The following is a 14,823-nucleotide window of genomic DNA, read 5'->3' as shown; positions in this document are numbered from 1 at the left end:
CTACTACATGTAACTTAATTAAACAAATTGCATAATGTTTCATTCGCTTTAATATTAATTTTATCCTATGCTTTTAATATTATTGTTCATGAACTTCCCTCCTTTGTCCTCATTGATCTCATGTTTGGATCCATGATTTGGTCTTTAGGTCATTTGACTTCTTTTGCTTGTATTTTCTAATTTGGCTATAAGTAGTAAGTAACATCACTTGACTCGGTAAACTATATAGTTTAACTCAAAGTAATTAATAAATAGTAGCCTAGCAAAACTATACTATACATCTAAAGAATAGACGACAATTAATTAAATAGTACTACTCGTATTGGTTTTAAAAAATAAGAATACGATTGCGATGGTTGAGGAAAGTACTCACGAAGTTTCGTCAAACCAGTGGGACCAAATTATATATGCCGTTTAAACTTTAATATATTAACGACCACCGTCCAATTACTCAAATGACAATAGGAAGTATAAAAGAACGAGATAAGTGTTGAGAAAGACCGATTGATTTATCATATGTTTTCGTTACTTTTTGTTTTATGTTTATTGAATCATCGACTTTTGATATAGTAATTAGTCTTTTATCCATTAAATTATAATTAAAAAAATTGATCAATATTTATTTTAGTACAACTACAAATAGCAACTCAATCTCGATTCAATTGATTTAAATGAAATTAGTTTAATTCTTCATTTTATTTAAATAACTAATATTTATACATTATAAAAATTGTAAAACGTTTCTAGTACGACACGAAATACGTTCGAAAGTTGAATACGCATAAAATCATCAAACTACGTTCACTTAAACAGATTTACGATAAAACTACGTATTTGATTAAACCTTGAGTCAAACTCATCACACACACTAAAATTTATCTATTATTTTTAAACAAAATTTGATTCATATTTGGACCGATCGCATCTTTCACTGATAGATTATGCAACCTCTATTATTAATATACCGTTAAATTTTGATATGTTGTAACGAATCTAACGCACGTATATTTTTTAATTACATGAATTAACAATAATTTGATCCAAAAAGAAAATTCCATTGACTTTTTCTTTTTTTTTTTTGGTTATGACTTTAATTTGAGGATTCATGTAATGTTATAATGTATTAATAATCATAAGGCCTATTGATTGTCTGCCTGCCCCCACAAATATATGACATTGCATTTTCCACATCTCATTGCTTTCTTCATAATTTTATAATAATCTTTTTTGGTGTATTTTTATAATAATAACTTTATGTTTATTGATTCATTCATGTGCTCATTCATCATATATTTGGGTCCCCATAGCTCATATTTTAATACCAATATTATTTTCAAATTATATATTTTAAACTTTAATTCTATTTTGGTCATTTGTTTGATTTTCATTTTTAAACGATATTATATTTTGTAATTATTTCTAACAATTTTGTCATCTATATGTTTTTTTTTATTTTGTTATTGTAAATAGCAAAATGCCAATGTGTTTATAACACCCTGAGTTTATGAGAGAGACACGAATGAATCAATATCACATATGAATGACAAAATAATTAAATGATGATATGAAAATAATGTTAATAAATACTTTAAATAATTAAAAGTTATTACCATACTAACAAGATGTATCTTCTTTTTCGGTGACCCGATCATAAAAATTTTAAAGTTAAGCGTGCTTAGTTTTGAGGAATTCTATGTTTGGTTGATCTCCTAAGAATTTTTCTATGATGCATGTGAACTGGGGCAAATTTATTAAGGGACTAACGGCACGCCTTACATTTTCGATTTTTGTATTTTAATATTAATTTTAAATTGTTAAATTAAAATATATATTAAATAATGCTTCGTTGCCATTTAATTCTGCCACTTATAGTGATTGTGCATGTGAGTGAGGACGGAATATGCTGAAAAGACTTGACTTTCATTATATTAAGTACATGCAAGGATCGATACAATGTCGAGAATCGTGGACTGAATCCTATATCTAGGTTTTGTAGGTGTTATAGTGTTAGGTCAATTTTGTCATAGATATATTAGGTAAAAGAAAATATAATTTTATGTTTAATGGACTACAAATTTATATTAATAAAGATAAGAGGAAAACAAAATTGAGACTTTTTAAAATTAAAGAATGGAACAATCTAAATAGAAATTGAAGAGACTAAAATTATAATTTTATTTTTGCTTTAAATCCATAATTTACATTATTAATTGGAAGTTTTAATAAAAAACAAACAAATTATTTAATGCAAAGTAAAATTACTAAAAACAAAACTTATTACACTTAGATTTTTTTTAAATGTTTTTGTCAAATATTCTTTTTTTCTTTTTATAATTTTATCTCCTTTTTTTCTATTTGGATTTTTGCTCTTTTGGAAAGCAATGTAATATAATATTATATTTTTATATTCATCTTCTCATAATTAATATTCTCATTGCAAAAAGAATACATTTTTATTGAATTTCCATATACGTATTTTCTGCCATTACCTACCACACTAACACTATCACTAAATGTGATTTTAAATATTGTAAACAAAAAGAAAGAAGAAAAAAAAAACATTATATTTATATTGCTTTTCAACTTTATACCTTTTTTCTGATTCTGCATTACCAATGTATAATAAGAAATTATAAATATAAAAGTACATTAGCACAATCAAAACTAAAATATTTAGAAAATATAGAAAGAAAAAAAAAACATTGATGATATTTTAAAAGATAAAATCCACATGTTTTTTCTCACTAAGAATATATTATTGTTAATTTAATCTAGAAGGTTTATATTTATAATGAAAAATTAATTTCAAAGGGTCTCTCATTTATCTATAAATTTAATTTAGTATATAAATTAAACATCCACCATCCGATTTTTTATAATCTCTCAACTATCTTTTTAAATAAAATAATCTTAATAAGACTTTTATCATTGATTTATATAAATGCATAATTTTGAAAGATAAAGTTACGGTAATTACTTTATTATACTTTTGAATATTTTAATTTATGTATGTATTTTTAAGAAAAATTATCGAAAACATAACACTTCCAAAATATTTACACTTCATTTAAAAATCAAATGTAATAAATTTTACTTTTTCAGTAATTTTGTTCTATGAAATGTAAATATTATCAATTTTTTAAAAAACATCTATTGTTAACTATGTTTTATGATCATGCTTACGTTATATAATTATATTTTAAGCTGTCATGACAATTATCGTCGAAGAAATAAAGAACGTCGATTGAGTGAAGATCGTATTAGATACAAATTTGATTTAATAAAAAAGTTATATATTTTGTTCTCACACGTGTGTTAAAATGAATGGTAGGGAACATTAATGGAAATAGAGGGGTCCACACGTGGGAAAGATGCCACGTCATAGGGGGTTGATAATGATGGAGCTCCTAATCTTTACCCGTTTCCCCACGAAGATTTAAATCTACCCCTCGTAGGCTCCATCTCTTTCCCTATTTTACAATTTAGAAGTTCACAACTTATATATGTATTTTTTTTGTAAATAAAGGAAATTGCCATTTGAATGTTATTTATTTTAATTTAATTATGGAAAATCGTCGTGTGTAAACAAAATATAACAAAGAAAAAGAAACTTAAACGAGAGAGGGGATCGAAGAAGAAGAAGAAAGCCTTGCAGAATAAAGTCGAGTAAATATACTGGAATACTCAATATGAGATAGGGGGACCGAAGAAGAAGAATAGCAAATGACTTATATTGTATTATTTCGAGAAGAAAGAGGAGACTTAGGGGGCATTTCATTCATTTCCCTATTCCCTCCCTATAAGGTCCCGCGGTTCCTCTTTAGCTTGAAGGAGTCTGAGCAAGCGGGTCTATTGTTATGGATTTAGAGTTTGGTATATTTAATTATGAAGTTTGTTGTATGTTGTATCTTATAAGTAGTTTCGATATTTTGCTATTCTTTTAAAATTATCTATTAGGAAAAATCTTTCGATCAAATAGAAGTTGTTGGGTATTGAGTTTGGAAAATTTTCAAATTGATATTTTAGGAAAAAATGATTTTTTGTCATGTGAATGAGTACTTTTTTTAATAAAAAATATTAGATATAAATAAAAACCGAATCTATAGTTACAAAATTGAAAATTTATGGTTTTTATTTAATTTTAAAATTAGATCGAACCAAACTTATAGGTTTTTTTTTAAAAAAACAGCATCAGATGACAATAACATTTAGAAAAAAAAATCAGATTATGACATTTTTTTTTTTACATATTGCGAATATGACAAATATGATAAATAATTAACGATATCGACTATCAGACGACTATTAAGTGATTATTGGACTTCTGAAGGTTATTAATTTTTAAATATGTTACTTGTGCAATATTTAGAAAATACAGTAACATGGGTTCTAAAATCATAATTTTTTCTGCTATTTTTTTCGAGCATCCCGTTTTTTTAAAGTAAAAAAGTTAAAATATTTGTAATAAAAAATTAGAAGTCAATGTTAAACATTATGAAGTAGTAATCATGTTTTCCCTCTCACATGCTCTATATGTATTATAAGAGTGATAAAATAAACATCAATATTTTCCTATATTAATTTTAACATAATCAATAGGTCAATACTATTTATTCAACATAACTATATTGTATAATAATGAGTATTAACCATGCTCTTAGCTTATAAAATCACTAGCAAAAAAACTCCACAAATCAAGCATGACTATTTTGTTAGACAAAATGTCAATTATTACTCTAAAGGATAATAGTTCAATCATCTACATCTCGGTTTATCGAAAGAGAAAAAAAACCCCTAAATTTTAGTTAAAGTAACACTTATTAGAGTTAAATGTTAACTTGACTTTAAATTTTGATGTAAGAAAATATGAGTAAATATGCAAATTCAATTTAAGTTAATATTAAATACACGACTTCAATATGTCATAAAAATATATCAAATATCTATTAGTATATATTGTCACCATACCTTTTGTTTTCTTCTAAGTTGACTTAATGTTAACCTTTTTAAAAATGTTCGTATGTAATAAATTTAGGTTTTACGGTAGAAGAGTTATAAAGGTGTAATAAAGTCTCCTATACAAACTATACGTGTTTGTGAACTCCATATACTAAATTGTTATAAATGAGAAAAAAAAAATACACTTTTGATATTTGAAGTTTAATTTAAGTTCCATTATGCCCTTTTCGTCATTTTAACCGACGATCATCGATTTCTTTTTCTTTTATTCATTTCAATATTGTAATTTTAAAGGACATTCATTTGAAAAAAAATCATTTTTTTTATTTAAAAAGAAAAAGGTGAAAAAATATTTGAATTTTTAGAATTTGTAGCACATTTTATTTGATTTTATAAAATAGTTAAATAAAGTTTAAAAAAGATTTGAATTTGAGGGAAAGAAAGACTTTATTCAAAATTAAAAAAGATTTGAATAGAAAAAGGGATTTGATTAAAAATTTTAAAAACATGAATCGATTTCCTTTCTCTTTTTTCAACCCTTAGCCCTCCAAATTTCAATCCATCCCAAGTTTGAATTTAAAATAGGTTTTAAGTTACATTAACACATCAATCATTTTTTGAATTTACCGACAAAATTGAAGAACATAGATCGAAGAAGAAGAGCTTAATCGACATCGGTTTGAAAAAAAGTTAAAACCAAGAAAATAAAGAAAACTATAGTATTAAACCAACCAAACGACTTGCACGGTTCGAGTTTGATCGACTGCTACACTATTATGAGTTTGAAAACTTATATATTTAGATGTTAAAGGTAAAAAGCATTTTTTTTAAAATAGCTTTTTAGTTCAACAATTTACTGTTCGAAAGATACGAAACTCAAAACGTTTAGTCAATAGTTTATACTTTATACAAGTTGACTTATCGGGAATAATCGTGGATTTGACTCACCATCGCGTGATTAAAATTTAAATAAATAAGAATATTTAAACATATTTTGAAGAAAAGAAAATTAAAATTAATACAAAACTTGTGTGTGTGATTTTGTTTCATCTGCAGCCTTAGAAAAGAAGAGGACAAAAATATCCAAAGAGAAAATTTACTTAAAGCTCTTGTTCATTGAAACAGCCATCTTGGCCTCTTCTTCAACAATCCCATTGTAAATTATTTGTTTATCAGACAGAATCTCAGGCGACGCGACAGTGGGGGCTGACATTTTTTCTCCTACCAGAGAGAGAAATGTTTTTGCTATGACTTGTGAGAGCTTCGAAGAAATTTGATTTTTGAATGCGATTGTCCTTTTATGTGTCTATTTCTGTTAAAAAAAGCTCTGGGTACTTCTTCCATTTTTTTTCAAACTTCGGTTTCTCGATCCTCTTTTAGTGTGTCCTTTCCCTTTTTTTGCTGTTCATAGCTTCGTCTTCTTCTGGACTAATGATTTTTCGACCGTTTTCTTCCCATTTCCCCAAATTAGTAACCAATTTGGCTTCTGGGTTTTCTTGATTCTGTCAAATTGTTTATTGGGTCAGTTCCCCTTTTCAAATTAGAGCAATGGGTCTTCGAGATCAAGCCCTTTCTCTCAATCACTGATGTTCAAACCATTTCTAGGTCACTACAAACAGAGGAAAAATTTTGGGTCTGGTTTGGTTTGACTCATTTCTCACTCTTTGGTTTGAGGAAGTGAGAACCAATTAAGAAGCGATTTCGCTTCTGGGTTTTCTTGATTCTGTGAGATTTTTTGTTGGGTCAGTTCCCTTCAGCAATAGGTTTTCAAGATCAAGCCATTTCTCTCCATCACTTATATTCAAACCATTTCTAGGTCACTACAAACAGAGGAATAATTCTGGGTCTGGTCTGGTTTATCTCATTTCTCACTCTTTGATTTGAGAAAGAACAGTTCGAGTTGGGGTGGGTTGGGGCGTGTGAAGATCAAGCTTGACTTGATTTCTTTTCTTGAAGAAAAAGTGTAGTTTCTGAGTCTTGAAGGTTTGCTCTTAATGTTTCCCTTTGTGCTTGCTTTTTACTTAGTAAAGAAATTGGGATCTCATCCCTTTTTGGTGTTTTCTATTGTGTATGACTAAGCTTTTGATTCTGTGCTGGATGTTTGTTTATCTGGTATTGATGGGCTTCATTGTGTTCTTTACAGGTAAAGGAGAAACTGAAAAGCTTAAGGAAGTAGAAAGCATTTGGTGGCTGTTTTGTTAATCATGCTGGAAATCTTCTATTTCTAAAGCAAATCAGATCAGTTCAAGGTATACTTCAAGCTGGACCCATTTGAAAAAAAGAAAAAAAAAACAACTTTTTTCATCCAAAACAACTCAAGATTCCTACAAATTTTTTCATTAAAGAAAGTAAAAAGCCCAAACATTGTCTTATCTTCTAAGTGAAGTCTCTCTTTCAAGCCAAAATTAGCTCATATGATATAAAATGGGAAAGAAAAATGGGAAATACAGCTAAGATAGACTCCTCCAACTCATTTCTTTCTTTCTATGTAATTTGAGGCATTAACTATGGATGGGGACCAAGTTGCAAAAAATAACTTGCCAATCAGGACATCTTTCTAGTCGAAAAATGAAGCTGTGCCTCAGATCTAGACAACCTGAACGGTCCTGTTGTTGTTTTTCTAATCTGCTTATTCAAGTCCTTTGTTTTTCTAATGTTTAAGGGTTGTGTCTTAAATGCTGACTTCTTTATTGGACGGCTCTGGTTAGCCAAATTGCTTTCCCTTTCATTCACCTACCATCTTTATTTCTAGTAAAACTTTTATATGGATAGATAGAAGATTAGATTACCCATGTGGCAACTATACATTACTCTAGTTTTGTGTTTTTTGCTTGTCTGTTCATTGTTTCCAGCATAGTTTTGTGTTTTCTTTGATCATACAATATTCTCGAAGTTCTTAACATGTGCCTATTTGAATTTTCTTATTGGCATTTCTTTAAACCTCAACTACAGGTTTTGTGTTTGTATTGTAACTGTTCCAATGCCTTTCAATGCGAATATCATGGTGTTTTGCCTTTCCGTCCTTTGGGTCATTGCTTAAACTGGACTGATTTGTCTGAATTTTTCATGATAGTTTAGCTTTGTACTACTCGAATCATTTCCAATTGGAGAGTCATGGTGGAAGATAGTATGAAGGCACGTCTTGAAGACCGTCAGTCAACTGAAGATTGGTTGTCATATACGCAAGAGCTGGTTCCACTTGTACTACTAAAGGCTAGGGAGGTCAAAGTGTTTCCTGGTAGGTGGAAGATGATTATTACCAAGATGGAGCAGATCCCATCTCGTTTATCGGATTTGTCTAGCCACCCCTTTTTCTCCAAGAATGCTCTCTGTAAGGAGCAACTGCAGGCTGTCTCGAAAACGTTGGAAGAAGTGATTGAATTGGCAGAGATCTGTGTCCAGGAAAAATACGAGGGGAAGCTTAGAATGCAGAATAATCTTGACTCTTTATCCGGGAAATTGGATTTAAATTTGCGAGACTGTGGTCATTTGATCAAGACAGGAGTGCTAAGCGAAGCTACTTTGCCCTTATCTGTAACTGGTACTTCGACTGAACCTGAGTCTAATGACCATAAAAATGTGAGGGAATTGCTTGCCCGGCTTCAGATTGGACACTTGGAAGCCAAACACAGAGCTCTTGATAGCCTTGTCGAGGTCATGAAAGAGGAAGAAAATACCGTCCTGGCTGTCTTAGGACGTAATAACATTTCTGCTCTAGTCCAATTGCTTGCTGCAACATCTCCATTCATTCGCGAGAAAGCAGCAATAGCAATTTGCTCAATTGTGGAATCACGGAATTGTGAAAAATGGCTTATTTCGGAAGGTGTTCTGCCACCTCTCATACGGCTTGTTGAGTCTGGCAGTGCTCTTTGTAAAGAAAAGGCTGCAATTTCCCTCCAAATGCTATCAATATCAGCTGAAACTGCCCGTGAAATTGTTGGCCATGGAGGAGCTCAGCCACTACTCGACATCTGCCAAACAAGCAATTCCGTGGTGCAGGCGGCAGCTGCATGCACTTTGAAGAACATGTCAACCATTCCCGAGGTTAGGCAATCTCTAGCCGAAGAAGGAATCATTCCAGTAATGATAAATCTCCTTGGGTGCGGAGTTCTCTTGGAATCAAAAGCTTACGCAGCCGAGTGCTTGCAAAATCTCACTGCAGGCAGTGAAAATTTAAGGAACTCTGTGATTTCACAAGGTGGCATACAAAGTCTATTAGCTTACATCGATGGCACACTCGCTCAAGAATCTGCTATTGGGGCACTGAGGAATCTACTTAGCTTAGTTCCGATTGAAGTTATAACATCTCTTGGCGTTCTTCCATGTCTACTGCGTGTGCTTAGAGGAGGATCGGTGGGTGCTCAGCAGGCAGCAGCATCAGCAATTTGTGTGATTAGCAGCTCACCAGAGATGAAAAAGATAATTGGGGAAGCGGGGTTCATCCCTCCACTAGTTAAGATGCTCGAGGCGAAGTCGAACAGTGTCCGAGAAGTGGCAGCGCAAGCGATCGCAAGCTTGATGACACTATCCCAAAATATCAATGAAGTGAAGAAGGATGAGAACAGTGTCCCAAATCTTGTGATGTTGCTAGACTCTAGTCCTCACAACACAGCAAAAAAATATGCAGTTGCCTGTCTTGTGAATCTTGCTTTGAGCAAGAAATGCAAGAAGCTGATGATTTCACATGGAGCCATTGGGTATCTCAAGAAACTTGTAGAAATGGAGGTTCCTAGTGCTAAGAAGCTATTAGAGAGATTGGAAAGAGGGAATTTGAGTATTTTCAGCAGGAAATAAACAAAAACCGGAGACATTACGTCGAAATGCTCGTGATCAAATGCTCAAGTTATTTTTGTTGATCTTCACTGTTCAAATCGTTGCGGATTGTATATATTCGAGTACGACCAAAAAGAGCAAACCGGTTTCCCTTGTTTGTGAGGATCTGACTGAAACAATTAGCTTCAAGAGCCCTCTCCATCTCTTTCCTTTTATTTTCTGTTGGTACATTTTGTGATGAATTCAAGAACAAACTCTGGAATTCTATCTGTATTTATATTTTAATCCAATAAATTATATTAGAAATGCTCTTTCTAAAGAAGCTGACAAGTTATGGATATTTAAAGAGTTTATTTTATTTTCATGGTGAGAAAGGACAAACTGTATGTTAGATCAAATTTGGTGGCTGCAAAAGGTTATTTTCACAAGGTTTCTGCACTATTTCACCTGCACCTCACCTGCAGCGTATGTTCCAAAGCTTTTCCCAACTTCTCAATTCTTTTAAAAGTTTACTATAATACATACAAAAACAAATTATTATTATTATTATGCAGTGCAACAATTCTACGTTCACTTACCGTTCGCACAAAACTTGTACCATCGATCTCAAGTTTACTTAGATTTGACTTTTGTATTCTTTAGCAATGTAGGAAAATTTTGTATAATTAATAGTTAAATTTTAAAGAAAATCAAAATAATTCCAATGTAAGCTTATGCCAAATAAAAAATCCTTCGATAGAAAGGGTGCAATGTAATATCGAATTTGCTTTGAACTACTATTATAAGACTATCGTATTATGGCTGAAAAAAAACTACATTGCAACGATGTATAAATATTTTATTTTGTAATCGTTTTATTTTTGAAAAATTATTGACGTAATAATCAATTTATTTTTGACGTGGTTAAATAATATTTTATTTTCCAAAATTTGTAGATGACATGGCAGTTATGTGGATAGCGGCAAAAAGGGTTGGGATATTTTTGTTCGTTTGTTTGGGAAGGAAGAGGACCAAACACGGCCTTATCATGATCTTCCATCAGCGGGAACTTGGCATATGGAAGCTACTGCTGTTGCTGAGAGCCTTAAATCCCAGCTTTAGCACTACAGAGCGCACAAAAACGAAGCAGAATTCCCAGTTTTTGTAAAATTTCTTATTCTCACCTTTTTCTTTCTAGTGTTGTGTGATTTAGACTCCCATTTCTGTGATTTTCTGTTTATTTATTGAAAACCCAGATGGGTTTTTCTTTTTTATCAATTTAATCATCTTGGTTGTTCTGTTTTTTTCTTCTTTCTTTTTCATGTTCTTGTGGGTGTTTCTTCTCTGAGGGAGAGTTTGCTTAGTGGGTATTTAGTTCCTTAGTTTTTGTGTTGTTGCTGTTGTTGTTTTGGGCATGATGCTGTCCGATTGCTGTTGGATGGTTAGTTTTCTTGGTTTCTTATGAGTTCGAGGAGAAGAAAGTGAGGGATGGTTGGGGCTTTTTTCACATAATTTGGTTCTGGTTAAGCAGGAAAGAGAGGTTCATGGATGCTAAAACCATCCTCACAGTACACGAGCTTACATTTGTTGTTTCAATTTTTTGCTTGTTGAAGAGGAATGGACTGCTGCTGCCATGCCCAATTCCTGTTGTATTTTCTTTCCCTTTTCCCCTTTTTGTTCCTCAATTAAAGAATTACTCAATGAGACCACCATACTATGGTTGTCGAACATGGATGTGAATTAAAAAATTAGTATGTTCTTTATAACTATCCTATATAGATACGAAGTAATTTTAGAGTTTCTCACTTCTAGATTCAACGGTGTCAAATTGTAAGACTGCAGTGTGGCGACATTTTCCAACATTTCAAAATCATTGGAACAAATTTTCTAGCCTACAATGTTCAATGTATGATATAGGATAACTCCCCTGGAAATATTAACACTTATAAAATTTCTTATTTTAGTAAAGAGCGGCAAACTGGCAGTGAGAATGTTTCATTAGCCTTTGAACTCCCAGGCTTAAGGGAAAAAAAAAGAAAAAGCAAACGATCACTTTCAACTATTGGTGAGACAAATTACACCTTCCAAAAGTTCTAATTGTTTGGAGAAAAGTATCACCAATCTTGAAGCTGATCTTAGACCAACTTTGCGAACACGTCTAATCCTGTTCAAATCTTACTTTGTGCACGAGCTCAAGCACCTAACACTAACTAAGTCCTTTGTTTAGATGAAGGGACTTGAACACAGAGGTCTAGAACTCTAACACTAACTAATATAGACTAGCCACAATCAATCCTCCCAAAAGCACAATAGTTTGTAGAATTGCAATTCGGTCCTAAATATCACCCAAGATAAGCTCCATGGCATAGCTCTCCCAGCTTACATTGTTCAGATCCTATTAAGTCCTTTCTAGGTGAACCCCACGTTCCTTTTGAGACTTAATTCTATAGGGTCACCTCCATATTCAAATGATGTGTACATTACTTCCTTCCCACCAAGCTCACTCCAGCTTTAGATTTGTTGTGAATTGGCTTCTGGACCTTGTGAAGTTTATAAGTCAAAAATCAGTTGTTAGAATGCTATAGCTTGCTCTTAGTTTTTTCTTTCTTCAATTGCCACCTAAATTTGAAATCTGTATTTTTTCACTTTGAAGGTGCATAAGTTTAAGAGATGAGCACATTGGACGTAACCAGAACAGAACTTGCACTCGTTGTTTTGTATCTGAATAAGGCTGAAGCCAGAGACAAGATATGCAGAGCTATACAATATGGCTCAAAATTCTTGAGCAATGGAGAACCTGGAACAGCACAGAATGTTGATAGATCCACTGCCTTAGCACGTAAAGTCTTTCGTCTTTGCAAGGTTAGCTTTTGTCATATTTATACTACTGAAGAATTTGGCTTGTTCTATTGCTGTTCTGTAGGTTCGGTTACATATTTTAGGTAGCATCCTTTTGGTTACTCCTTGAATAAATTAAGTGCTTCCATCAAACTAATGGCTGCAATAAAGAAAATGATGTGTGCTTCCATCCCAAAGCATTAGACCTAGCTTTCCATTATTAATCATGTAGATGAGTAGGCTCTTTTTTATTTATTTTGGATGTTCATATGCAGTTTGTCAACGATCTTCATGGACTAATCAGCCCTACTCCCCAAGGAACACCTCTGCCCCTTGTTCTTTTAGGGAAGGTAGGCATTTAAAAACTTTTATAAGATACTTAAATTTTAGCATTCTTATTCACTTCCTGTCCTAACTTGAGGCTTCTGACAGTGCAAGAATGCTTTGTTATCAACTTTTCTATTCCTCGATCAAATTGTTTGGCTCAGTAGGACGGGCATCTATAAGGTACTGCTCAAATCCCAGTCTATTATCTGTGGTTGGTGATAACTTTATGGCTATCATCAGCACTGACATTACACTTTTTGATAGAACAAAGAACGTGCAGAGCTGATTGGCAGGATATCACTGTTTTGTTGGATGGGTTCATCAATCTGCTCCACATTGGTTGAGGTCAGTGTTTTCCCATATCTACATGAGTTGAACTATCTCTTCCACATGATGCAACTGATTTCCCTTGTCTGTCCATGTATTAGCTTGGAGAGCTTGGGAGGCTTTCCTCAGCAAGAAAAAAGCTGGAGAAGGATCTTAAGAACAAGAATAAATATGAAGTATGTTTTTCTTACCTCTCTCAACAATGAACTAAATATTTTACTTTTTCCTTCTTAAACACATTTTTATTGTACTGTATTTTTGGTGTATCAATTGAATCTAGGATGAGAAATACTGCGCAAAGGTCAAGCAATCAAATGAACGGTCCCTTGCACTGATTAAAGCCGCCATGGATGTTGTTGTTGCGATTGGACTGCTTCAGTTGGCACCTAAGAAAGTAACTCCTCGCGTTACTGGAGCATTTGGTTTTGTCACCTCTTTGATATCATGTTATCAGGTACTCACTGATTCTTCATTAGCATCTCTTTTCAGCATGGCATCAGTGTCTTTTTTCAACACTTCCATAAATTAAGTGCAGCTATACATACACTAAGAACAATCTGTGCAAAAACATGGGGAAAAACCAGTACTAATATTTTAGATCTTTGAAGATTGATGCTTATAAATGTTGTAAGATTTTTCTAAAAGAAAGAAGTTCACTAAATTTTTGTGATAAAAATCAAAATGGATTTTAAATATTTGAAACTTCAAGGATAAAAATCAAATGAATTTGAAAACTCAAGATTGGTCCCTAAACTTTCACAATGTCTATTCTAATCTCTAAACTTTTTAAGTTTTTTCTATTTTGAACACCAAACTCTCAAACGTCTTTTTCCTATCTCTGAACTTTTTGTTTGATGATTTTTCTTAAGCCACCAAAGTAGATATTTTGAAACTTTAGATGTTAAAATAGAACAAACTTGAACTTTCTCTAAACTAAAACGAGATTTAAACCAAAAATATCTGTGGTGTTATATTGTATCTTTGAACATATAAGAAAATTTCCAATATAGACTGTGAATGCTTAGATTGTTTGTAGTGATTACATTTTATGTTTGTAAACTGCAGTTGCTTCCATCAGCACCAAAGTCCAAGGCCTCCTAATGAAAGAAACTCTCTATGAATGTCATTGAAATAATTATTTTAACATGTAAAAAAAAAAAAACAAAGTTATTTACTGTAATACCCTTGCTGCATTGACTGACTTTATGGTGAATGAAATATTCATATATATATATATATATAAATTGGTTGTGTATTTATTATATATGGTCTAGTAGATGTCTAAATGAAATTCAGGGTGGCATTATTAAGTTATAATGTTTGCTTGTAGTGAAGATGGAAGATAAAGACAGAAGATGTGAATAACTTTTAATAGAAAACCATAGGTTTACTTCATAAGCTTTTAAGTTATTTGTCAAATGGATTTCTTAATTTTGATTTGACTTTTGTTTCTAAGTGATTCTTGGACTTTGAAAAATGTTAATGAATCTATGAACTTTCTATTCTTTCTCCAAGAGATCCACAACTTTTGAATTCTTTTCTAATGGATCTTTTACTTATTTAACTTTTTTTGAAAGAAAAAAAAATCATTAGTCCATATGATGGAAGTGAAAAATTAAT

At 31.9% G+C, this 14,823-nt stretch overlaps 2 protein-coding genes across 5 annotated transcripts; both read left to right on the top strand.

Moving 5' to 3' along the window:
* The first annotated feature begins 6,030 nt into the window (after positions 1 to 6,030).
* Positions 6,031 to 10,090, top strand: LOC101206580 (vacuolar protein 8). Of its 4 annotated transcripts, none has more exons than XM_011652470.2 (3): positions 6,031 to 6,213; positions 7,103 to 7,208; positions 8,038 to 10,090. In XM_011652470.2, exon 3 carries the CDS (start codon positions 8,074 to 8,076, stop codon positions 9,751 to 9,753), a length of 1,680 nt encoding a protein of 559 aa, XP_011650772.1. In that variant the 5' UTR covers positions 6,031 to 6,213; positions 7,103 to 7,208; positions 8,038 to 8,073; the 3' UTR covers positions 9,754 to 10,090. The 4 variants fall into 4 exon arrangements, with proteins under 4 accessions (XP_011650772.1, XP_031738281.1, XP_004133883.1 ...); XM_031882421.1 differs by having other exon boundaries at positions 8,033 to 10,090; XM_004133835.3 differs by having other exon boundaries at positions 6,031 to 6,942.
* A 619-nt stretch (positions 10,091 to 10,709) lies between these two features.
* LOC101207061 (peroxisomal membrane protein 11D) lies at positions 10,710 to 14,447 on the top strand. The gene is made up of 8 exons (XM_004133837.3): positions 10,710 to 10,875; positions 12,365 to 12,573; positions 12,825 to 12,899; positions 12,982 to 13,056; positions 13,141 to 13,221; positions 13,305 to 13,379; positions 13,484 to 13,657; positions 14,269 to 14,447. The coding sequence occupies exons 2-8, from the start codon at positions 12,382 to 12,384 to the stop codon at positions 14,302 to 14,304; spliced, it is 708 nt and encodes a 235-aa protein (XP_004133885.1). The 5' UTR covers positions 10,710 to 10,875; positions 12,365 to 12,381; the 3' UTR covers positions 14,305 to 14,447.
* The last annotated feature ends 376 nt before the right edge of the window (positions 14,448 to 14,823 follow it).

The sequence above is a fragment of the Cucumis sativus genome, chromosome 3, assembly GCF_000004075.3.
Source record: "Cucumis sativus cultivar 9930 chromosome 3, Cucumber_9930_V3, whole genome shotgun sequence".
NCBI lineage: Eukaryota > Viridiplantae > Streptophyta > Magnoliopsida > Cucurbitales > Cucurbitaceae > Cucumis > Cucumis sativus.
Note: the sequence above shows the minus strand (reverse complement) of the source record. Positions and strands in the feature narration are given on the sequence as shown.

Coding starts and splice junctions, on each gene's coding strand:
- LOC101207061 (XM_004133837.3), top strand. CDS start 12,382: ATGAGCACATTGGACGTAACCAGAACAGAACTTGCACTCGTTGTTTTG. Junction 13,057..13,140: donor GTAGGACGGGCATCTATAAG/GTACTGCTCAAA, acceptor ACTTTTTGATAG/AACAAAGAACGTGCAGAGCT. Junction 13,380..13,483: donor AGAACAAGAATAAATATGAA/GTATGTTTTTCT, acceptor AATTGAATCTAG/GATGAGAAATACTGCGCAAA.
- LOC101206580 (XM_011652470.2), top strand. CDS start 8,074: ATGGTGGAAGATAGTATGAAGGCACGTCTTGAAGACCGTCAGTCAACT.